Source organism: Terrapene carolina, unplaced genomic scaffold, assembly GCF_002925995.2.
Source record: "Terrapene carolina triunguis isolate 2854851 unplaced genomic scaffold, T_m_triunguis-2.0 Scaffold714, whole genome shotgun sequence".
Taxonomy (NCBI): domain Eukaryota; kingdom Metazoa; phylum Chordata; order Testudines; family Emydidae; genus Terrapene; species Terrapene triunguis.
Genome location: NW_020665065.1, coordinates 19,299,455 through 19,324,952, shown reverse-complemented (window position 1 = coordinate 19,324,952; position 25,498 = coordinate 19,299,455). Strand labels below are relative to the sequence as shown.

The following is a 25,498-nucleotide window of genomic DNA, read 5'->3' as shown; positions in this document are numbered from 1 at the left end:
GGGGGGGGGGGGGGAAGGGATAGCTCAGTGGTTTGAGCATTGGCCTGCTAAACCCAGGGTTGTGAGTTCAATCCTTGAGGGGGCCATTTAGGGAACTGGGACAAAATCAGTACTTGGTCCTGCTAGTGAAGGCAGGGGGCTGGACTCGATCTTCAAGGTCCCTTCCAGTTCTAGGAGATAGGATATCTCCATTAATTTAATTTATTTTATACTACTTGCTTACAAAATCAGGCGTAAAAATGCAAAAGTGTCTCAGCAAACTATTACTGAAAAATTGCTTTCTCATTTTTACCATATAATTATAAAATAAATAAATTGAATATAAATATTGTACTTATATTTCAGAGTATGGTGTATATAAAGCTGTATAAACAAGTCATTGTCTGTATGAAATTTTAGTTTGTACTGACTTTGCTAGTGCTTTTTATGTAGCCTGTTGTAAAACTAGGCAAATCTCTAGATGAGTTGATGTACCCCCTGGAAGACTTCTGCGTACCCTTAGGGGTACATGTACTTGCATGTACAACTACTTGCAGCAGATGTCAAGAGGGCTTTCTACCATAAAAATTCACCGTCTCTTCATTGCATATGGTGATAAGGGAAATTTATTACTGCTCAGTGCGTGTCCAAGTGGATCAGAGTCTGTATTAAAGAGGTCATAAGATAGCCAGCATTCCTGTGCCCGAAGGGCTTGTTGCTCATTCCACTAGGGCTAAGACAACTTCAGGGGCTTGACTACAATGTATTCCCATAGTAGGAAATCCGTAGGGCTTCTACATGGAGCTCAATACATACTTTTAATAAGCCTTATGCCTTCCACTAAGCCTCAAGATATTATGCACATTTGAGAGCAGTGTTCAGTCTTTGTTTATCTAGGACTCCTAAGCCCACCTTTCTGGGGAAGGGTAGCACTGCTTGCTAAATTCCCAGCAGTTATTGTAAGGTAAGTGACCTTAAAGAAATAAAAGTTACTTAGCAGTAGCTGGTGGTGGTCAAGATAGGCTTCTGCATGTTCATACTGCCCATCTTCCCTTCTTCCTTGGAGTTCTGTTACTCTCAAGCTTTGAGGTTCAGGTGGAAGGATCCTTGGTTGTTATGTTACATCCCCTTTTCTAGCCTTGCATGCAGAATGTTCAGTCTGAAAGTGGGTAGGGTCTGCTTGCGGGAGCCCCAACGAGCACTGCTGCTGGAATATTCTATTGGCCTGCAACTCTACAGGCCCATCTCCCTAGTGTGAATGCACAGAGGCTTATTTCAAACTCCTGTTAATGGACAGTGACTTTCATTTTTCTTGCCAATGCTCATAGTAATAAAAGAACACAGGCAAAAAAATATAGCAATACAACAGCCAGTATTGTTTCTAAAATGAAAACGAGTCATCCATTTGTCGTCAGCCAGCCTTAATGTCTCAAAGGCATTTCTAGCTGGAAAAGAAACTTGACTGAGTGCCTGCAAGGCTATTTTCTGCTGTGGTGCCTGCAACAGTGTTAAATGATCAGTTGTGATTCCTGGCAAGGAAACTTTAAAAGCAGCGAAGGGTTCGGTGTGGGATTGCTGAAATATGCTTTCTTACCCCCACTGGTATTTTTTACCTCAGAGGTAGAATCTGGGATGATTGTAGTTACGATGGACAGTAAGTCTCTCTTCCTCCCCCTCCCCTCCAAAAGCATACCAATAAGAGTAGAGAGTAACTGGCTAGACATGACTCATTTAGTCAGTCATATTATTCTAGCAAGAAAAAAGTGGAGATCCTCTTTTGCTGGTTGTGCTCAAGGAGAAGGGAGTATAAAGCAAGCTGACAAGAGCAGGGATAGTCAATTTTTTGTCAAGGTCCAAATTTCTTGATGAAGGTCTAGTGAAGGTTCAGACTCCAGAGGAAAAACAACAATTATAATAAGTAAAAAAAGATTTTGGCGTCCATTCAAAAGCGTCTGGTGGTCCAGATTTGGCCAGCGGTCTGTCTATTGACTACTCTTGGAGTAGAGTGAAGGAGAAGGGGGATTGCCACTTTTTGCATACACTTGGTTTTTTAGGCACTGGTGTATGCTGTGAACTCACACTTTCAGCTTACACTGGTGCAAGTAATGGTTTGCACTTCTGCACCGCACGAGCCATTCATGTAGCTGCAATAGTGAAAACCCCAGTATAGACAAGGCTTTCATCTGAAACTGATGCATTGTCACTATACCAGTGTGGTGGATCCCCTTTCTCTTTCACTCTATTCCACCTCCTCAGCTTCCATCATTCCCCTCTTCCTAGAGCACGCTCAGCAATAGAAGGAAGGGGAATAGTGCAAAGTCCAAGATATTCACCACCTCTGAGAATACCTTTGCAACAAAGGAGCTATAGAGACAGTTCTTCAAGAAGTATCTGTGGGAGAGGGAGTAATCATAGATTATCAGGGTTGGAAGGGACCTCAGGAGGTCATCTAGTCCAACCCTCTGCTCAAAGCAGGACCAATCCCCAGATAGATTTTTGCCCCAGATCCCTATATGGCCCCCTCAAGGATTGAACTCTCAACCCTGGGTTTAGCAGGCCAATGCTCAAACCACAGTAGTGGGGTATGAGTCTACCTCGGGTGCTTGCTGATATCAAAGAAGGTAGAAGGCCTCTCTGAATCCAAGATGAAGCAGATTCATCAGGTCCCTCAAGTTCAGGATGCTGAGCTTGAAGAGTCATCCCTACCCTGTCCTAAGCTGGCTGTGCAGGTCTTCATCTAAACAAAATGGTAGTCTCTACATCAGGGGTGGGCAAACTTTTTAGCCTGAAGGCCACATCTGGGTATGGAGGTTGTATGGCGGGCCATGAATGTTCACAAAATTAACAATTCATGTTCAGATAGGGACAACACAGGTTTGTTTCAAAATCAACACTATTAAAAATAATTTTGTTGAACAATACGCTGTTAGAAAATTACATTACTGGGCTGCTTGTTGATTTTTACCACACAATTGTGCTTCTGTCTGAACATAAATTGTATGTTACCCTGGATTCGTCGGGCGTCAGCTTCCAGTCATTGGAACTCATTGAGATTCACCAGCCCCCTGCTCTCAGAATCTCCTCCCACGGAGGTCTCAACAGCCCACAATCAAATCACCTTTGGGTGCTAGGAAAGTCACTTAAGTCAACAAGTAGCAGACACCTGGGCTTGCATGTTCCAGGCTCTTTGATGGCGCATGAGGCATGTTTGGGTTGCGTAGCCAGAGTAGCATGCGTGTTCTCACACACAGGAGCGCCGGGCAGCTGGAGCGGGGCAAGCCCCCGACCCCACTCCCCAGCTGGAGTGCTGGGCGGGTGGAGTGGGAGCGCTGGAGGGGGCAGTGGAGCTCGAGGGCCAGATTAAAAGGTCTGACAGCCTGGACGTGGCTCGTAGTTTGCCCACCCCCGCTCTACATAGCCATCTGACAGTTGCACCGGAAATATCTGTAATTGTTGGGGAAAAAGGTACTATTGGTACAGAGGGCAGGCCTTTGAGCTATCCATGGCACCAAAGGTGTTCGAAGTGCTTAGCTATGGTAATTACATATCTTACCCTACCTGAACCTTTGGCTCATTCAAGCATGATTCAGCCAGGCACTTGCATACTTACTTCTAGGTTGACATCCTCTGTTGCAGACTCTTGGTCTGCAAATAAAAAGTATGCTTGTTTTATATTGGAGGATATCTTACAAGGAGGAGCAGTTCTGGCCCCAACTCTGTCAGAAGCCTTTCTGCCAGAAGAAAGATCTGAAAAGCCATGTCTGTCTTAAAGAAACCATGTCAGGGAACAGTGCTTTTCCTCACATTGGTGTGTCTGTTCACATATGACTATAAATACCTACACATGAGGCCTCTACCACACTGGGTATCCCTAAATCACACCCTAAAAATGGACACCTTAGAGAGACTGTTCACCAATTCTTCACATCCTACAACAGCTCAGATGGCAGGAGCCCAGGGACAATGTAATGAAAGCTTCCTTCAACCCACTAGCTTCCTTAGCAATTATCTCCACAGATGCTTCCAAACTGGGCTAGGAGCCCATTTACATGAACAAGAATCATAAAATACCAGGGTTGGAAGGGACCTCAGAAGGTCATCTAGTCCAACTCCCTGCTCAAAGCAGGACCAATCCCCAGACAGAATGTTGCCCCAGATTCCTAACTGGCCCCTTCAAGGATTGAACTCACAACCCTGGGTTTAGCATGCCAATGCTCAAACCACTGAGCTATCCCTCCCCCCAAGAAGTCCATGGCCACGTAAATGCACTGGAATGCCCCAAGACAGACAAAAAAGGTTCCCCATTTCTGGCCTAGAGGCAAGGACTCTATTGCTAAGCACTGTACAAACAAAAAGACAATCCGGGCCCCAAAGAGCTTACTTCTTATCAACTTCCTCTCTGTTAGGATCTCCTATACTCCAGAGGTATGATCAAATTCTCCATTCCATTTTGGAGTTTCCAGACTTGATAGCATGTATCCTAGGAAGCAGGCTTCCACAGAGCTAGCTTACTCTCTTCAATTTCCAGCAGTCTTGCTACAATCTAGGAATTCCACCCAAAATAAAATTACAGTAAGACATGAAAGAAATTTTCAACACGGACAGGTCACTAATTCAGCTGTAGTACTCCTGTCATTCTTCAATCAATCTGGCTGCCATATCAGGTTATCATGCTCTAGCATGGAGTTAGCGTTCTTTCATCCCATCACTTTGATGCCTGAAAAGCCTCACACGCTTTACTACTGCAAAAGAACCAGTCCCTCTTTTTGGAACTTTTAAACAGTGCTAACAAAACTGATGGAACCACTATGAAAATGCTCTTTCCTGCCTGTCATCCAAGGCAGCATTCTTAATAGCCATCACTTCTATGAGAAGGTTTGATGAACTTCAAGCCCTGATAACTGACCTACCCTATAATTCTTGGTTTCAGAGTAGCAGCCGTGTTAGTCTGTATCCGCAAAAAGAACAGGAGTACTTGTGGCACCTTAGAGACTAACAAATTTATTAGAGCATAAGCTTTCGTGGGCGAAGAAGTGGGTTGTAGCCCACGAAAGCTTATGCTCTAATAAATTTGTTAGTCTCTAAGGTGCCACAAGTACTCCTGTTCTTTTTGCCTATAATTCTTGTGTGAAAGGACAAAGTGTTAAACCATACCCAAAGTTTATTCTTGAAGTGGTCACAGATTTATCTTCTACTGAGACATCCAGTAGCAAGTGTTACCCACTGGACCTTATGACAGCATGCATAATAGTCACAGTGATGATCAGCAACCTCTGAGTACAGGGAATACTTATCTGTCCACTTCTGGTTCATATACTTATCAGGTATTTCAACTACTAGAGGATATAGACCATTATGGAGTTCACTCTGAGGATACTCAGTGGCACACTGCTTAATTGTTGACCACCCAATGCCTACACATACCATAATTCACTTGGGAGTAGTACTTGACCCCAAAGAAGGAATTATTTGCCTGCCAATACTTCAGATTTCATCAGATTATAGAAGAAAGCCAAAACTGGGGCCATTTCCCCTTTGTGGTAATGAGGGTGCTGCTTACAATTTCCTGGACCTTTATAGAAAATGTGGTGGTTATAGCAGCGTCTTCTGTTCACACAGTAGCCCAAGAAGCATTCCTTCCTTTCTTTCAATGGTAGATTTCCCAAAGTTTTGAAAGGATGTAGTAACAGCACGGCAGGAGTGCAATTGGGCAGATAGTTGCTGACAAAGGAAGTGAGGGCTTCATATGCAGTTCAGACCTTTAGCAGGATGTCTCCTATGATAGGCACCATCTTGAGGGGATGGGAATATCGCTAGGAAGCTCTTGACATAAGGCTGGTGGTCAAGAAAAGAGAGTTCAAACTATACATTTTCTGCAGCTGAGGAGACTGGCTATGGTTGCAGCAATGCTAGTCAGTATTGGAGGGTCAACAAGGATGAAATTAGATAAACATGAGAACAAAGGTTCACAGGGCAATAATAGTTTTCCAGAGGCCAGAAATGATCAAGTCCCTTGTCATGTGGCTTGAACCTTTAGTAGACATAGCTTAGTTGATGCTTCCCCCAAATTTTAAAATTTCACTGTCATAGAGTCATAGAGTCATAGAATATCAGGGTTGGAAGGGACCTCAGGAGGTCATCTAGTCCAACCCCCGAGATGTCCTGATTTTATAGGGACAGTCCTGATTTTTGGGGCTTTTTCTATATAGGCTCCTATTACCCCCCACCCCCTTCCCAATTTTTCACATTTGCTGTCTGGTCACCCTATCTCCCACACACCCATCCCCCCCACACTCAGACCACCCATCTCTGCATTCACCCCCCCAGCCTCCCCTTAGCTCCTCCTCCCACACACCCAGACCGCCCATCCCTGTTTTCGCCCCCCCAGCCTCCCCTAAACCCCTCCTTCCACACATACCCACCCCACACGCACACCCATGCAACCCACCAGAGAACTCCCTCCCCCCAACACAGACCTCGCCCCTCCAATCCGCCCCGCACAGACCGCCCCGACCCACAGGATCCCCTCAGCCCAGACCGCCAGTCCGTCCCTGCTCCCCCAGCCCCGCACCTCGTGGGCCGCTGACCGCTCTCCAGCTGCCTCTCGCGCACCCGCGAAAGGAACGGAAGGAGGAACTGCATTCTCCCCAGTTAAAACGAGCCCAGAAAGGGCCACGTGACATACGCCGCTTCCGTTCGCCCCACGTGACCGGAAGTATGACAGAACGCCAACCTCGCCCAAGCTCTGTGTTGCTCCGCAGTATCCTGAACCGGTCCCACTAAAGTAAATCTGTCCTAGAAGCTCATAGTTGAAAATGTGCAATTACATTGTAGACTTGGGAGAGATGGTGGATATTTTTGGCAGCTGAATAGGGTAATTAATTATTTTGGTGCCCAGAAAGGTAGGGAAGGATGGGTGTGTGTAGGGGCAGGGTGGGTGGGCACTGAAGCTTCTGGTATTAAGGAAGGTGTATATTTCCTTCCCATTTTGGGCAGCAGTGACTCTGTTTGGAAGTGGAGTGCTTTGAATGTCCCACTTCCTTTGTCAGCAACTAGCTGCCCAGTTGTACTCCTGCCCTGATATCTGTTACTACATCCAGCAGTAATGGGGGAACACATGAACTTAATTCTGCTAAAATGATCACAAGTGAAATGGTTAGTATTGATATTTTACATCGTGTTCCAGAGTTCTCACTCCATTGAGATACTGTTTCAGGTCTGCATGCTCCAGTAGACTTCACTTTATTAATTTATACTCAGTTCATGTTTGGAAGGATTTCTTTGATCTATACGGGCTTAACTTTTTCTAAATGAAAGGTTAGATTATTGACATACTGTGTTTTCCCCCAATCCAGGTGTTTGATAACTATGCTGTAACAGTGATGATTGGTGGGGAGCCATATACCCTAGGCTTGTTTGATACTGCAGGTGAGAATGTTAACTTTTCTGTATTTACACTAACTCTGTAACATTTAGGTACTAGTTACGCACAATGAGTTCCTTGTAGAAAAAACTGTACTAGTATGCAACAATCTATCTTGCCAGCCATCATGGCAGACTTATCGCGGTTAATAACAACTTTCCAATTTTTTAAAGGTGACTTGGTAAGTATTTTTTTTAATTTGAGCTTGTGCCTTCTTTATCTTATGATGAATAAAGAGTCTGATAGGCTTTTATACTCTTTTCTACCTTTTTAAATCTTAAAACACCCCCGAGATGTCAATTCATTCTTCTCTGTTTTTTCTGGAGGATCTCTGGGGGGCCTGAATAAACTAGGATAAAGGGTGTTTTTAATTAATATATTTTCAAAGTCCTATCTGCATTAGAGTTCTAAAACGTTAGCTGTCACATTTAAAAAACAAAACCCATCTTGGTCTAGGTAAACCCTGAGATGACTGAAAGATATTTGAACAAAAACCTTTATTAGACAGCTGGGAGTGTTGAATCTTGAATTGAGGGTTCTTTTCAAAATGTTAGCCATTGAAGTTAAATAAGAGTCGTTAAAACTTCTTAAAAATCCTGACTAAAATTCCTCCCTATTTGTTACATAACTTTCATTCTTGAGTCCATGTGGTACAGTAATTTTACTAGTTTTTCCAGTAGCCTGTCTTCTGGCCTAGATAGAACCTGAATTTGTAAAGTCAAACATTTGCTTGTGTTTAGGCATCAACCTGTCGTGCTGCCTTTATCTGTCATAAAGAAGTAAAATCGGCAGGATACATGCCCAGTGTTTGAATTATTCATTAAACGTGATCTTCAAAGAAAGAAATTGGGTGTCTGCCTGTTTTTGCTGGTTTTTTTGCTGGAGCATAAAGGCTAGAAAGCGTTATATTTTAAAACGTGTGGGGTTTTTTACCTCCGTTTCTAGTGTATTGTCTCCACTGAAATGCTCTAGGCTGACTGGACAATCGGTGATATTATATACGGGAGTGACTAAAAATTCCATCCCCTTCTTGCTCAACTTTCAAACTGTTTAAAACTCTGGGTTTTGTTAGCCCCTATAATTCCAATGCCTAAAGAATTCTTAATCTGGAAAAAGGGGTCAATACTGAGGTGTCAAAATTTGCAGATGTTACAAAATTACTCAAGACAGTGAAGTCCAAATCAGACAGTGAAGAGTTACAAAGAGATCTCACTAAACTGGGTGATTGGTAACAAAATGGAAGATGAAATTCAATGTTGTGGAGGCCAAAAGTATAACTGGGTTCAAAAAAGAATAGGTCCATCAATGGCTATTAGCCAAGATCGTCAGGGATGCAACCCCATCCTCTGGGTGTCCCAAGCCTCTCATTGTCAGAAGCTGGGAGTGGTCAACAGGGGATGGATCACTCAATGGCCTGTTTTGTTCATTCCCTCTGAAGCGCCTGGCATTGGACACTGTTGAAAGACAGGATACTGAGTGAGATGAGTCATTGGTCTGACCCAGTAGGGGCATTTTTATGTCATTATGAGGTGAATGAGCGTGAAGATACTTGATGCTATCCAAGACCGTGCTTGTCCCAAAGAGATTAGTCTCTCTAAAAGACAATGAGCAAATAGGAACAAAACCCACAGTCAGGGGAAAGCTGCCATATAACAAAGCCAAACTGACTCTTCCCAGTTCTGTTGTTTGTGAACCTACAATTTCAGCACAGTATGTAGTAGATTTGTTGATTAATCCTTAACTATGTAGCACAAACAGTATAGATGGGAGCAATGAGAAGTAGTTCCAAAAATACACAATGATTCAGATTAAAATAGTGGGGACATTAATGACCTTTTCAGTTAAGTTACTGTATTGCTAGAAACACTGAAGGAAAATGAGGACTGCTCTTATTTAGATCAGTTTATGGGAAAGGTTTGTTGATGCCATTAATGCTCTACAAATTGTAAAATATTTATAGCAAGTCTTTGACTGCATGTCATGAGGAGGAGTTAATTGGAGAGACTGGAGCTGTTTACCAGCTCAACTCTAAGCTAGGTCAGTTGTACAGAAAATAGTTAACATCAAACAGCAGTTATTTGTCCATGTTGCAAAACCCAGTATAACTGATGTCCTTGTTAAATCTCAGTAATTCAATATTGAATGGGCCTTGGAGACCACTTTTTTTGCCACGAGAGGCAGTTCCATATTAGAACTGATTTGCTGAGGATGCATTCTTAGTTAAAGCACAGACAAGCAGCAATCTAGAGAAAAACAGGTGACTTTGCTTTCTAAATCTGTGAATCCAGTACCTTTCCACACTTAACTGTTTCTTAAAACACTTCTTTAAATCTGCACAACACTTTCAAAAGACAAGCCTAGGAGCTTAAATTTGTAACTTTGCTAGACACTAAAAGTAATGATTTTAATAAAGACACTGGATTTATGGCTTATTACAGCAATCTGTAACCCATTAAACCCCCCTTTTTGTCCTGTGACTAAAAGGGTGTTAACAGGCTACCTCACCTTAAATGTTCCCTTAGTTTAGCGAAGGTAGTTAGAACATATTCTGTCTGTTCAACCTTGTATTTAGCTGTGAAACTCTGAGCACCTTTCCCAGTCCTGAGGAAGAGCTCTGTGTAGCTTGGAAACTTGTCTCTCTCACCAGCAGAAGTTGGTCCAATAAAAGATCTTCCCTCACCCACCTCGTCTTTCTAAAAAGAAAACGCAGAGATGTTGATCACTTAGGATTAAGTACCAAACTATTGAGTTGGGCAAAATCTAACTGTGCCCTGCAGAGAGGGAGGAACCATCTCATGGCCTTGAAGAAGAGAGCCTTGTGGCATCCCTTTAGATCACATCATCATCCAGGGCCCTCCTTGAGTCCTCTTAAGGCATTTAAGGTGGTGCTGTCATAGGATTTGGATCCTTCATAATCCTAACTACTCCCCCTTAAATCTGTAGTTTCTGTAACACTATTATCAAATAGTCTCCATCTCTGCTTCGCTTTTATCTTTAATTGATAAGGCCTTTATTCTGTAATCTGCATCTGATATTAAAACAACATTTTCTCACCACTCTGACTTCATTTTTTACTTAGGCTTTTTACATGGGAGCAATGTGCATTGGTGACACAAGGCTTTTTAATGAACAGAGATGGCTTCCAGCATGCTGTTATCAAATTTTAAGCACCTCTTGTGTGTGGACTCTACTATAGCTAGAATTTGCAGAACTGTACAATCAAGAGTAAAGTATTCTAGAGTTTGAAATACTTATGATTTGAAACTTAGTTGTATTTGGGGATTCTCTGATTCTTTTTTGTAAATGTTGTGCTTGCATCACTCCAAGGGCAGAGTTAAGGTAGTTTTAATGAGTTATTTCCCTTTGAGTGTGGTGGTGATGCGCTGTGTTGAACTGGGTGTGAAGACTATGCTTTCTATAAATTGGTGATTTTGGTTGCCATGTAACATATTTGACATAACTAGATTTCTGCTCTGTTATGTGGGAGTGGGCGGTGGTATTCTCTAATGGGTAAGGTTAAGCAAAATGTTTTTTTATTGGAATACAAATTGGATATGCAACTCTTCACCAATGCATCCTATAAACATTTGTAATCTGACTAAAAAAGAATCTTTCTCTAGGACAGACTTCTGAAGGCTCCCCCTCTAATGCTGCTGTTTTTCTTTTTTCTAGGACAGGAAGATTATGACAGATTACGACCCCTCAGCTATCCACAGACAGATGTGTTTCTGGTTTGTTTTTCAGTGGTCTCTCCCTCTTCATTTGAAAATGTGAAAGAAAAGGTTTGTCAGACATCTTCCTTCCCAAAACGGGAGCTGTAGCAATGCTTTAGGCAGTGTCATTTGAAATTGCCTCAGGAGCTTGAATAGTAACAATACGTTCTTTGTCCCCTTTAGTGGGTACCTGAAATTACTCACCATTGTCCAAAAACCCCTTTCCTGCTTGTTGGGACCCAAATTGATCTCAGAGATGACCCCTCAACAATTGAGAAGCTTGCCAAGAACAAGCAGAAGCCCATAACTCCAGAGACTGCTGAAAAACTGGCCCGGGACCTGAAGGCTGTCAAATATGTAGAGTGTTCTGCACTTACACAGGTGAGAATCCTCCACTAAACATCTTTTGTGGTTATGTTCACTACTCATTTTTTTTCTCCTTCACAGCTGTGGAGCACAGCTAAATAGGGCATGTTAAAAGGTGAGAGTGCTCTTTCTGCTGGTATGGATGCAAAATGGCTGAGCAGAAAGGAAGTTTCTGAGGAATGAGGGATTAGAAGTGGCATGAAGAAAATCCGAGCATGGCGAGTAAGCACAGTCTAACTAGAGGGGGATCTCATGCCTGGGTTTGTTCTGTGTTGGAGGAACTGCAGTGTAGTCTTAATTATTTAAGATTACATTTAAATAGGAAGCTGTGATCTGGACTGTCTGTGTGTTAGGACACAGGATGAAGTTTATCATTGGGGAAAGCAGAGACTTTGCCAAGGTCAGTTTTATTCCCTTTAAAGAAGGTTAAATTAACACACTCCTCCCTTCCGCCCCCCTCCCCCCCCAAGTCTAATGACCTTATAGCAGTCTTGAAAGTCTCTTTCCCTTCCTATGCAGCCTATGGTGAGCTGCGTTTCTTATGTCTGCCTCCCACCAGAAGCCTAATGTGACATCCACTAACCATGAAATGGCAACTCTAAGACATTACCCCATCCACAGAAATGGAGATAAACAGTGGCAGCTATTTATAAAAAAATAAACTCCAACATGTTTAACTTTAAAGCCAGTGGTGATTTAAGGCCAACAAAATTGAAAATCCTGTGGAGGTCCTAGAGAGTAATCAGCTTCTTTAGATAATTACATAGACTCTAGTAATTTAAACTCCTGGCATGCTTGCTCTTAATCACATAATTGTTAAAATATTATTAATCTGACTTGAATCCACAGATAGCTGAAAACTGAGAGTTGGCTTCTTATGTCCCTGCCTTACATGCGTGGGGAACTGTAGAAAGATGAGATACAAAATGTCATGCATTGTCTTGGCCCAGTATCTGGAGTATGAAGCCTTACCTCAGTTTCCTGTATTCTGTAAATCTTGCCTTAACCCCAATTTGTTGTTCATAGATTCCAAGGCCAGAAGGGAACATTATGATCATCTAATCCGACCTCCTGTATAACGCAAGTCATAAACACCCCCAAAATAATTCCTAGAGCAGATCTTTGAGGAAAACAACCAACCCCTTTATTTAAAAATTCAGTGATGGAGAATCCACCTTGCCTCTTTGTAAATTGTTCCAATGTTTTTAATTACCCTCATTGGAAAAAATTATGCCTTAATTGTCTAGCTTCAACTTCCAGCCTTTGGATCATGTTATACCTTTTTCTGCTAGATTGAAGAGCCCGTTATTAAACATTTGTTTCCTGTGTAGGTGCTTACAGACTGTAAGCAAGGCACCCCTTAACCTTCTCTTTGTTTAAGCTAAGTAGATAAACTCAGAGCTCAATCACTGTCAGGCATGTTTTCTAATCCTTTAATTATTTTCGTGGCACTTGTCTGAACTCTCTCCAATTTATCAACATCTTCCTTGAATTGTAGGCACCAAAACTGGGCACTGTATTCCAGCAGTGGTTGCTTCAGTGCCAGATACAGAGGTAAAATAATCTCTGTGCTCCTACTCAAGGTTCCCCAATTTATGCATCCGAGGATCACGTTAGCTCTTGGCCACAATGTCATATTGGCAGTTCCATGTTCAGCTGATTATTCCCCACAACCCCCAGAGTCACTGTTTCCCAGGAAGATTTAAAGCAAGGTTTTCTGCTTTCTGATTTTAAATTGATTTAAATCTGTGATTTGAATCATTCCATCCTGTTTACAACTGTCCACATGCTGTTAACCAGGTTCTTGTGCATTCTTGCTGAACAGCGTGTCCGGGGACTTTTTGTTACCCATGGCAGTGAAATTAGAGGCAACTCCCCCGGTAATCCAAGGCATGGACTTCAGTTCTTTTACTTACATTTTGCAGGCTTTGAGCAAATGCAAGATAAAATCATTTTGTTTTAAATTACATGCAGCACTGACAGTTGTTGGAGTAAGAACTCATTCAGTCAGTATTAGAAATTCAACATCCATCAATTCTGTTACTTCCAGATATTGAAATAGAAACTACATACTCAAAACTTTGCAAGAGGAGAAATGTCCATATTTCCTGGGGCTCTTTCCTGCTTTCCATATATTCTAGAAATGGTAGTTCAATTTGTAAGAAGCTAATTCTGTCTGAGAATCTGGAAGCTTTTTTCCTCAGGGGCACCATCCTCTTCCAAAATTCTACTAATGCATATCTTGAAGCTCTCTGAAGATGAGAGCAAACAGGTCTTTACTTGGGAGACCCAAATGCATGCACAGTGGATCCATTGGTAATCCTACTGCTATCCAATATGAGGTTTAAAATTCGTGACTAGTATGAACCAGTGTTGGCTAATCATAGAAGCATAGAATATCAGGGTTGGAAGGGACCTCAGGAGGTCATCTAGTCCAACCCCCTGCTCAAAGCAGGACCAATCCCCAACTAAATCATCCCAGCCAGGGCTTTGTCAAGCCTGACCTTAAAAACCTCTAAGGAAGGAGATTCCACCACCTCCCTAGGTAACCCATTCCAGCGCTTCACCACCCTCCTAGTGAAATAGTTTTTCCTAATATCCAACCTAAACCTCCCGCACTGCAACTTGAGACCATTACTCCTTGTTCTGTCATCTGGTACCATTTGAGAACAGTCTAGATCCATAGAGCACTGGCCTGGAAGATCTGAGTTTCTACTCCTGGCTCTCAGTGGCCTGCTGGGTGACCGTGAGCAAGTCTCTTTCTCCCCCCCCCCATCGTTAAAATAAGGATAATGCGATTGACCTCTTGTAAAGCACTTTGAGATCCACGGGTGAGAAGCGCTATATAAGAGCGAGATGGTGGTATTGTGTTGTGACATTCCCATCAATGGAGAAAGATGCCTTTCATGCCTCACCTCTTGTGTCCATGGATTGCTGCTCTTCTACTATCTACTCCTGTAATATTAAATAGAGTAGTTAGTATTTTTTCCCAGGGCTTTGGGAAAAGGGGATGGATAAATCTCTTAAATGTAACTACTCCCCTGTGTACTAATACCTTGTTCACCAAAATTACTGTTGGTGGTTAGCTGGAGTAAACAAACTGTTTGCTTATGGTCTTTTGTATGACCCAAATACACTTTCGTTGTGCATCTCTAAACTTGCCCAAGAATTCTTAATGGAATAAATTGTAGATTCACCAATTTTTTCTTCTCTTCTCCATCTTTTTAATTCCCCGTTCTTTTTAATTTGCCCAGTGTCATGTTAGTGTGTCATGGCTAGTGACAGACAAATGATTGGGAAACCTGGTGGAGTTGCTTCCATGTGGCAGACAGAGACAATGCTTGATGGATGGGATTTACTCTTTTGAGGGGAAAAACAAGTTTCAAGCGCCAGTGTTTCCATCAAAATAATAGTGAATCCTAGGCAGATAAGTTCTGGGACCTTATGAAGATAAACATGCACCTATCTGGTACACACCTTGTGTTGGCTGGATGAGTCTGTTGTACAGCATTGGAGATTCAGTAGCAGAGTTTGTCATATAGGAGGTACAGGGTCAATTCATGGCTGTTTCTCCTGATTTGAGAGGAAGGGTAATCTTGTGGTTAACACTGTTCCTAGCTCTGCTAATAGACTCCCTTTGGTAAATCAGTGCCTCAATCTATCTGTAAAAAGTGTAATACTTCCCTACGTCATAAGAGGGTTGTGAGCTGCTCAGATACTACAATTCTATGTTGCTGAAAAACCTATAATTTTTTTTAAAGCGTGTCTTTAAAAAGTAGGTGTTAGTGACTATGAAGAGGCTACTTAACCTGCTTTTGGTCTGTTGTCTTCTCAGTATATCACTTTTGCAGCCTAATCTTTAAACTGTCCTAGATTTATTGAGCACTGAAAGGCTCAATTTACCCTAGACCATGGAGAGGTTTAGCAGGCGGCGGGGGGGAGTTTAAACTGGTCTCCTTCCTCTCTCCCTGCTAAGTCAGACTTCAGCATTAACTGACCATTTTGACACATCCATATTCAGCCTGAGTCATGTTTTGAATAAGGATTTCAAGCACGACTCTTAATGGACTACCTTTTTTCTCTATGTCAAAGACCTCTTGATTTGAAATCTATTTTCAAAATAGTTCTGTACCTGCCCTGGTGACGTTAGTCATTTTCCTTTCAATTTTTTTTCTCTCTCCTCTGGTGCTTTTGAAAGATCCACAGAAACAAAAGGAGAAACACACTTCCTTTCTAGAAGAAATGAAAATGATTTTACATACAATGTTTGACATATTTATGAAATATAGAGGAGAAACATTCTTTTTCCAGTTATATTTCAGTTGTAACAATCTTAGGTGTTACCTGTAACAATAATAGGCTTAAAAATTTTCAGCTAGAGGTGATTTTTTCCCCCAAAAGGCGACTGTCTCCTTTAATGGATTCTAAGGTCTTTCTCTGCTAGATTGAAGAGCCCATTATTACATATTTGTTCCCCAGGTAGGTACTTACAGACAATCAAGTCACCCCTTAACCTTCTCTTTGCTAAGCTAACTAGATTGAGCTCCTTGAGTCTATCATAGTAAGGCATATTTTCTAATCCTTTAATCATTTTTGTGGCTCTTCTCTGCACCCTCTTTATCAATGTCTTTCTTGGACTGTGGGCACCAGAACTGGACAAAACATTCGACCAGCAATGACAAATAAAATAAAATAACCTCTCTACTCCTACTCAAGATACCCCTGTTCATGCATCCCAGGGTTGCATTAGCTCTTTTGGACACAGTCAGACTGGGAGTTTATGTTGGGCTGATTATCCACTGCAACCCCCACATTTTTTTCAGAGTTACTGCTGCCCAAGATACTCACAGGATAGGAGGCTATGGCCTATATTCTTTTTTTCTAGATGCATACACTTGCATTTTGCTTGTGCCCATTTTATGAAGTGATTCATATCACTCTGAATCAGTGACCAGTCCCCTTCATTATTTACTGCTTCCCCAGTTTGTGTCCTCTGCAAGCTCTAAAGCACAACTAGATATATTCCCATATACACACGTCTAAAAACATACCCTAAAGCTTTTCCTAAAACCAGTATTCAAACCTGAATGCGTTTCCCAATCAAATCAGTGGGGGAGAAATGCTTTTCATCTTGGGTGATTGAATTTCCTCCCTATGCACAGATGGTAGTCTCTGAGGAATGAGTTTTACCTTTTTGTTTTCCTTTGTTTCTTACCTTGTAAACCTCTTTCTCTGAATTTCTGCAGGTCACACTCATGACAGTAAAGTTAGGCAAGTCCAGGTAGTATAAACTAAGCAAGGTTTCTCTTCTGGTGCCCACATGTAACTTCTTAGAATTGTATGGCAGTGAGAATATATTGTAGAATTTCTGTTTCCGTAGAGCTAATGCAGTGGTTCTCAAACTGGGTCAGGAGCCCATTTTAATGGGATCACCAGGGCCAGCATTAGACTTGCTGGGGCCCAGGGCTGAAGCTGAAGCCCAAGGAGCCCCCCCTCCTCCCATGGCGGTGGGGATTGGGCTTGTGGTGCAATGAAGTTTGAGAACCGCTGAGCTCTAATGCATGCTTTGTGCTCGGGTGTAACCCTTGCAGACTTCTTAAAGCTTTTGACTGCTTGCTTGATGTTGGATTCCATAGTGTCAAAGAAGCATTCCAATTCTAACACCATTTTTCTGTCTCCCTGTAACTTGAGTGGTTATAATACTTGCTTTAGTAACAGTGTAGCTGACTAACTGGAATATACCATTTCTATAGTTGGCTCTCTAAATGTCAAAATAATAGCACTGATGAGGCATTGCCTTATGTTAAATGACTGAGCCCTTACATTGGAAGAGTGGTTTACCAGGCACAAGTCCTGCTTCCATCCCAGCGTGAACATGCCCAGCAGTTTGTGCTGGAAATCTTCAGTTATTCAGGGGCTGAATTCACATAGCAATCCAGTAATTTGAAGGTACCACTTAAAACTAACTGCTTCTGCAGTAAGTGGGGAACATCAGCACAAGTTTGAAATGCCACATACCTAAAATGCTAACGTATCTAATGTGGATAGGAAAGATATGTATGTACCTGACTTTCCATCACAGCCACATGGGGCAAGCTAGTTTTGTATCACATTTGTTTGTATGTAAAACTCATTGGAAATGTTCAGTCTAATAGTTCAGATAGGTGGCAGCGAAGATTCTGTTAAGATTCCAGTGTTCTCGCTAACCTCTGCTATGTTTGTCCTTATGGGTGTACATGTTTCATCCAGTTGTTGGCTTTCTGTACACGTCTGTCTTGTTAGTTTGATCTCCTGATCATCCTAAATGGTGAATTATTTTCTCCAGGATCTACTTTGTTACAACAAAGTAAATCTGCTTGCTGCTTCTGTGAATTCAGCCCAACTTATCCTGAATGCTCTTTATCTGCTTGTTTTTCTCTAATCCTCTAACCTGGCTGCTGTTTTTTCTCCTCCCCTCTGTCTTGTAGAGAGGTCTGAAGAATGTGTTTGATGAGGCTATCCTAGCTGCCCTCGAGCCTCCGGAAACTCAGCCCAAAAGGAAGTGCTGTATATTCTAAACTGTTTTCTCCTTCCCCTCTTGCTGCTGCTTCTTCTGTCCCACTACTGTAGAAACTTGATTAAAAATGAATAAAACCATCCTGATTGAAAGCTTCCGTGTCTCTGCTTAACATCTTAGAGCAACCTCTGTATTAGCTTTTGGACTGAAAACAACATATACAGTTCCTTAGTAAAACATTTGTGACTGTGGAACATGAACTGGACTCCTTTAACTCTCTGCTGCTTGGGTTGCCAGATGTGGATAGCTTTACAATTTAGGTTATTGGGGAAAGGGCCTGGGTGTGTCATTTTAAAAACAGAACCAAAAAAAAAAAAAAACCCTAATCAAGAAGGAATAAAGACATGTTTTATCTTCCTGAGCTCCAACTGGAAAAAAATGCACACTTCATTTTCTACTTGAGTCTATTGTTAACTGTATTTGCATGATAAACATACATGAAAGTGACCTGCAAGTAATGGTGTAATGTGAAGGATTTTCTGGTTCTCCTTTGTGCAGTGAGACTTTCTGTTGCTATTGCTTTGGCTGTCTGTGCTGTAGTGGAGTATTTGTCAGTCCTCGGGGGAAGGAAATATCAATGTATCTGCTACTGCTTTACAAAGATGTTAAATTCTTGCTTTCACTAACACCAGTAGACCGCTACATTTTAAAAACTGATTCTTAAAGCTTGTTAATGTAACATGTAAAGTTTGCCTTTTAATTTCTTGCTTCTGTTTTTTGTCTTAAGGGAAAAACTTCAATTGTAGTTACCTTAAATTTTGGAATTAAAAATTGCAGTTGTTTGTATAAATGACTGATGAAGCTTTATTTCTGTTTGCATTCACTGGCTTCAATTTAACATTTATACAATGTTATAGTACCCATTTTGTAATTCTCCCACTTGAATTCTGGTACGGATACCATGCACAGCTTCTGAATTCTATCTGGCTGCTGCTAAACATTTGGTGTGGGGAACAGAAGCTTGATTAAAATATACCAGACTGCGATCCATCTTTGCATGCTTGCCTCCTGTATAACACAGGTGTCATTGCAACATGTTCTGGAATCATTACTATTCTGTATTCCAGAGCCAGCTGTTTCATCTGAATGCAATACTTTCTGCTTTGTCATTAGCATGTGAAATTCGTTACCCACAAACTAATCATAAAACCGCCATTGACTGAGGCAATTACTTCTGTATTTGTTTTGCTTCTTATGAAATACACTGGTTTGCAGAAAATGGTTTCAAAGGACTACTGTATTCTGAATATCAGATACTCTTCTAAAGAACTGCTCAGTACAGCAACACAATTTGGACAAAGCCAAGTTAAGCAAAATGACTTTCTGGAAATTTGTAGATCTCAATACTTTATTCACCATTATTGGGGTTTAATTCTGCCTTGGTTTTATTTGTTTTTTTTATAACAACCCAGAAAATGAGACCGCCCCTTTCTCTCTTTGCCCCTTTTCAGAAAGGCCTAAAGAATGTATTTGACGAGGCGATATTGGCTGCCCTGGAGCCTCCGGAGCCGAAGAAGAGTCGCAGGTGTGTGCTGCTATGAGCGTCCCTCCGCAGCCCCTCTGCAAAGCTGATGTTTGATGTCATACTAAAAGCAATGTTTAAATCAAACTAAAGATACAAATTTTAAATTTGTTTTTGCAATAATGACAAATGCCCTGCACTCCCATCTCCCCCACACTCTCCCTGTGTGAGTTGAGAATGTTAGTGTTCATTCCCAGTGCCCTTCCCAATTCAGTTAAAGACTAGTTAATTTTGAGTAATTATGTATTATCAGTAAATACTGATCAGTACTAGTTTTTTATTTTGTTTACTGTTTCTAATTTTTGTTTAAGATCCAGGCATGCTTGTGATGACTTTCTCTATAACAGACTAATTCTGGGCTGTGTTACTGAAATCTTGTCCCAAGCTGGCAAGACTCTGATTCATTGACCTTCTGGGGCTATATTCTGTAATCAGCAGGCAGCCTGGATATGAGCATGTTTCTGACTCAGTTTTGAGGACTGAAATTAAGATGTCCCCAGCTGGTGCTCCTTCTCTAAAAGTTGCCTTGTTATCTCTCCCCCTCACTTTCCTCTGAGCAGGTCAGAAATTCCTACCCTGTCCTTTTAAGTTATGAAATCTTTGAAATGGGAGGTGAATTGTTCCTTTCTCTGTGGATGCACCATCAACTTGTATTTAAGAAAATTAGTTTATTGGCAGTGGAGGTGAGGAATGGGTCATTTTTTTTTTCTCAAATGACATTACAGGCTTTCATCAAATGTGAAGAAATAACTGCACATTTTTAAGCACACTCAACTTATAGTTGGTTTTTAACAAGAAAAAATAAAAAAACCCCAAAACCACATACTCCTCTCAATCACTGAATTGCTTGGTACGGGCAGGCTTACAAATTACCAGTGTGGTGTTGCTAGGACACTTCTAAAGAGCCTGGGATGTATTAAGGTGAGTTGGGGAAGTGGTGCTGGTGGGTGCATATCCTACAGAACAGTTCAGCATCCTTTTAGGAGGGGTGGAAAAATAGACCTGCTTCAGTAGGAAAGAACTGCAGGGGAGGGATGTCTAGTGTTTGGTGTGGCACCATAGGGACCAGTTAAGGGGATCCCCTTTATCTGCATTGTGCGTGCAAGTAACCCTAAAGCCTGTAAGATGGGTTCCAGTCTAATAAGGATCATGTATGAGATCTTTAGACTCCAGTGTTAATAGGGATTTTCCCAAAACTATATTTTGGCTTGCAGATTCAAATTTTTTTAATACATGGGGAATTCTTTCAGTCTTCCCAAATTCCTAATTCTTGTAGACTCATTAATGTTGAACCAATGCTTTTTCATGTCTAAGTTCTTTGTATATGCATTCTTTTCAGATGTATTAAACATAAAATATCTTCACAAGCCCGCCTAAGGGTAATTTTTCCCCCCGACTCTCATTATGGTTCTTTAAGGACTTGCAAACACAGCCAATTTTCCCCCTTTGAGCCCTGCTCTCCAGTTGTGAGTAGCTTTCATTCCATTCTTTACACCTAGTTCCAAATATTTATCCCTCCCATGCTCTCCTCCCTCGTTAATGGTCTCATTTCTATCAAGCTTACTGTAATGCTCACAAAGTAATCCTTCCACATCAGAAAATTACTGCCATAGCATCAGGGTCTGTAAAGAGATGCATACTGTTCTCTTAAACTTAGGGCTGTTGAGATTTTACCATTTAATATTTCACATGTTCCAAAATCTTTCATAAATGAAAAGATGACATCTTTAGATTACCTTTTCTGGAGTGAGATGCGATGCTATTACAGAAACTCCATGTTGCTTTCTGTTTGTGCACAGATCTCAGGAAACCAAATATTGTGATGTTCCCTTCTCCAAACATGTGTTTTGGTTTTGTTAGCAGTTTCTCTCAGCTGTGGAGATCAATGAAGTCTTGCAGTGTGGAAGCATTATTTTGTATTAATGATTAAAACACGTTCCAAAGAGCTTTGTTGAAGATTACTTTTGTTTGAAGAAGTTGAATAGAATTATACAACAACCTACGTAACAAAACTTAAAACCCGGGTGGCTTCCAACTTTTAAGCTTTGCTGTTGGTGTTGCCACTCAGCACTGCTTTTGCAGAATTCAACTTCTCTGATTGCGTAGGAAGGCTGTGCTTCAAGGTAAGTTTGTCAATGCTGTTGAAATACTGGCCTTGACATCCAACAAAGGTTGGGGGCTGCCGGTTTCTGACAGCCTATGGCAGGGACAAACAGGGACTTGTATTTCCCATGCTGTTCCTCAGACTCCAGAGCTGACCATGCTCCTGCAGAACATGCCAGTTTCACTGTTGGATTTAGATCAGAGCTTGCTTAGTTAAAGGCAGGCACTAAAGCAGCAGTGCCCAAACTTTTCCTGTTGTGCTCCCCTTCCCCCCCTTACCAGTAATGGAATCTGTCTGCACAGCCAAGGCTTCCTCATCAGAGAAGCTTGGGCTGCAGGCAGAGCGGGGGTCGGAGCAGGGCTGGGTGGCACTCCCTGCCCTGTGGGTGTTGGCTTGTGCCCTGCCGGACGCTCACAAAATGTTCCTCTGCGCCCCCCTGGGGAGTGCGCCCCACAGTTTGCGGACCACATCACTAAAGTGACGTACTGAAACAAAGCCTGAAATGGAGGAGACGCATCAATTTCCATTGTTCTTCCTGAAGTAGCCGTTTTACTCTCTAAAGCTGTTGCTCTGGCTCATAAACGTCTCCTTTTTCACCTGTGTACATCCTCATGGAGGAGCTGTGTATGCAGCTAGTTGGCTGGTTGGTCTCATTCAAGACCAGTAATGTCTCATCGTGTACCTCCTCCCTCTCAAAAAGGGATATGCCAGTCTTCTACCCAACCCCAGCAACTTAGCTAGGAAGAAAGGCCTGCAGTCAGAATTGGCCCAGTGCCTAACCTCTCTGGATTCATGGAGAAACTTGTGGGTTTTCAATGGACTGTCTTGACTTAGTTGCTGGGTAGGATGAATGATCTAAATTGCAAAACTAGCTTACAAACCTTGAGCAGAGGGCCTCTTTCCCCCTGCCCCTCCCCCCAGTAGCTGTAGCAACATCTCCTAATACATACCTCTAAGCATATTCCTGTTTTAGAAGGGGATGAGATCTTGAATAATGTGGCTTTGATAACATAGCTACTACCTCTTTCTATTACTTAGCTGCAGTGGTGTGCTGCCTTGCCTTGTCACCCGGTTGTGCTACAGGTGCTTCTCTAACTCGGCACTACACTAAAAGGATGCTTGGACCTCTGCTAGAGGAAGGGAAAAAAATGTTTTGCTTAAATGTAATGATCAGTTTTCTCTTTTGGAATCCATCTGTCCTAAAAATCTACAAGGCTACTGCTAGCAGTTGGCTCCCACACCCAAAAAGTCTTTATACAAGTTGAATGTAGTGTAGTAATCTGTGAACTCTATTTGTCAGGCTCAAAGTGGTAGTAGGTGAGCTTAATAGAAGCATGTTTACTATATCATGTTGCCTCATTTTCTTAGATTTTAAATAGGAGAACAAATAGCTAGATCCCTAGCCCCTCCCTCTCTGACAGCAAATATCCTCCTATATGAGTGGTTTGTCATTGGTAAAGTGGCAGGAGAGTAATTTTGTGGGAGCACTTTATTAAAACACTACCAGCACTCTAATGTTCAAGACAGTAGTCTGTACTAATGTATCTGTGGCCTTGAATTTGCCTACTGGTGTCCTGGTCACAGGTTGTACCTGTATCAGTGCTTCCAGAATCTATCACTTTAGGCTGATTCTCATATTATCTGTCCATTCAGAAAAGAGCATGCACTCAGAGGTTGGAAAGTATGCTCACAAGAGGTGGATTAGAGCATCCCAAGAACTTTAGTCTGCTTAACAAACATAGTTAAGAGCAGAGTCCTGGTTTCATATGAAGTAGTTGCCTGTTTCAAAGAGGCTATATGGTAAAGTTAATGTACTCAAACTCAGTATCAAAGGGGTAGCCGTGTTAGTCTGGATCTGTAAAAGCAGCAAAGAGTCCTGTGGCACCTTATAGACTAACAGACGTGTAGGAGCATGAGCTTTCGTGGGTGAATACCCACTTCTTCGGATGCATGTAGTGGAAATTTCCAGGGGCAGGTATAAATATGCAAGCAAGAATGAGTAAGGCTAGAGATAACGAGGTTAGTTCAATCGGAGGATGAGGTCCTCTTCTAGCAGTTGAGGTGCAAACACCAAGGGAGGAGAAACTGCTTTTGTAGTTGGCTAGCCATTCACAGTCTTTGTTTAATCCTGAGCGGATGGTGTCAAATTTGCAGATGAACTGAAGCTCAGCAGTTTCTCTTTGAAGTCTGGTCCTGAAGTTTTTTTGTTGCAGGATGGTTACCTTTAAATCTGCTATTGTGTGTCCAGGGAGGTTGAAGTGTTCTCCTACAGGTTTTGTATATTCCCGTTCCTAATATCTGATTTGTGTCCATTTATCCTTTTACGTAGGGACTGTCCAGTTTGGCCGATGTACATAGCAGCAATGCCCCTTTGCTGCTTTTTCAAACTCAGTAGTAATATCAGATGGGTAGGGGCTGGAGCTGAGGTGTGGAAAGAAATTCTGTTCCCTGCCCCACTTCCAGTGTTTCTTAGTAGAAAGATCCTGCCAGTGAACAGCTGATATTTCAACACTATAATAAGAGACAAGGTAAGTGAGGTAATGTTCTTTTATTGGACCGACTTTAGTTATTAGAAAATCTAATTTCCTTCCCCAGACCTGAAGGGGGCTCTGTGTAGCTCAAAAGCTTGTACCTTCCACTACCAGAAGTTGTCCCAATTAATATTGCTCCCTCATCTATCTTATCTTTTTCATGTTCTGGGACCAGCATGGCCATACCAATACTGCAGATGCTATAATATAACTTTTAATTATTACTCCAGTGCTGTGAACAGTTCCCACTTCTCAAAAGTATTTTTTCTGTCTAGGTCGACCTTAAAAATCTGGTGCCAGTACTAGTTCAGCTTTCCCCACTTTAGCAATATCAGGAGCTCAAATGTAGATGGGCCTCCGATCATTTTTATACATATCAACTAGACCTGCTCTGAGCAAGGTTACATCAGTGTTAGCTTCCGTTAGCCAGGTAGCCTGCCTGCATTTCCCCTGGGCGCTAATATCAGCAGAGCTGAACTGCTATGAGAAATGGTGGAAAAATTTTGGAAACTTCTCTGGGTGGAAAGGCCTCTAGCAGGCAATTTGGTGGTTGCAATGGAAAATCTTTAACCTAAGTATTAGGGCTAGAAGCAGAATTTTTGGTTAATGAAAGCTCTGATTCTGCAAAAATTGATACAGTACCAGAGAAGTGTCATGCTGCACATCCGTCAGCATGGTGCTCCACAGTAATGGGAGTTGTAATCCTCTTTTAAAGAGGAGGCCAAGCCAAGTAACAGAAAAGTGCTTGATGGGCCATATATCTTCTAACTAGTAAAACCAAGCCACTTAGGGAAGAAATTCCCTAGCAGGTTTACTTGTACTAACTTCATCCTTGTGGTAGAATAGCAGATGTATCCAAAGCTTTTTATTCTGAAAAATGGTATCTTTAAGTCCTAAGCAGCAATGTGCTAACTTTTTTTGGTAGCAGGTACCCAGAGCAATGCTCGTACTATCTCCCTGCTGTTGATTTCTCTGGTAGGCTGCTTATTATTTAGAGATTTTTCCCTACAGCTTTACAAAGCTGTGTCCCAACTAACTCTGGGTCTGGAACACAGCTGCAGTTAAAGTGGATAAAAGCTTTTAGTGGCTAGGCTGTGGAGTTACTCTCTAAACCTAAGCTACTTCTAATCCTTGCCTAGTTCCAGGGAGTTGGCTCCAAATTCACCGTACCTTCCAGCTTTGTGTCTTGGTCATTTTTTTGCAAAGATGTATTGGTAAGAGTGAGGATCAGAGGTGAAAGTAAGCTGGTATGGCGTACCGGCAAGAGCCAGTACGCTCGGCTGGTGATTTAAAGGGCCAGGGGC

At 42.0% G+C, this 25,498-nt stretch overlaps 1 protein-coding gene across 2 annotated transcripts in view; it reads left to right on the top strand.

Moving 5' to 3' along the window:
* CDC42 (cell division cycle 42) overlaps positions 1-20,926 on the top strand; it is a 26,947-nt gene extending 6,021 nt beyond the window's left edge. The window contains exons 2-5 of one of the 2 annotated variants that reach the window (XM_024208757.3): positions 7,335-7,407; positions 11,075-11,184; positions 11,299-11,496; positions 19,489-20,926. In XM_024208757.3, the coding sequence (XP_024064525.1) occupies positions 7,335-7,407; positions 11,075-11,184; positions 11,299-11,496; positions 19,489-19,578 (471 nt within the window). In that variant the 3' untranslated portion in view covers positions 19,579-20,926. Of the gene's footprint in view, positions 1-7,334; positions 7,408-11,074; positions 11,185-11,298; positions 11,497-17,948; positions 18,358-19,488 lie in introns of those variants that run through there. The other variant, XM_024208758.3, reaches the window with a different exon arrangement.
* Positions 20,927-25,498: the final 4,572 nt, after the last annotated feature.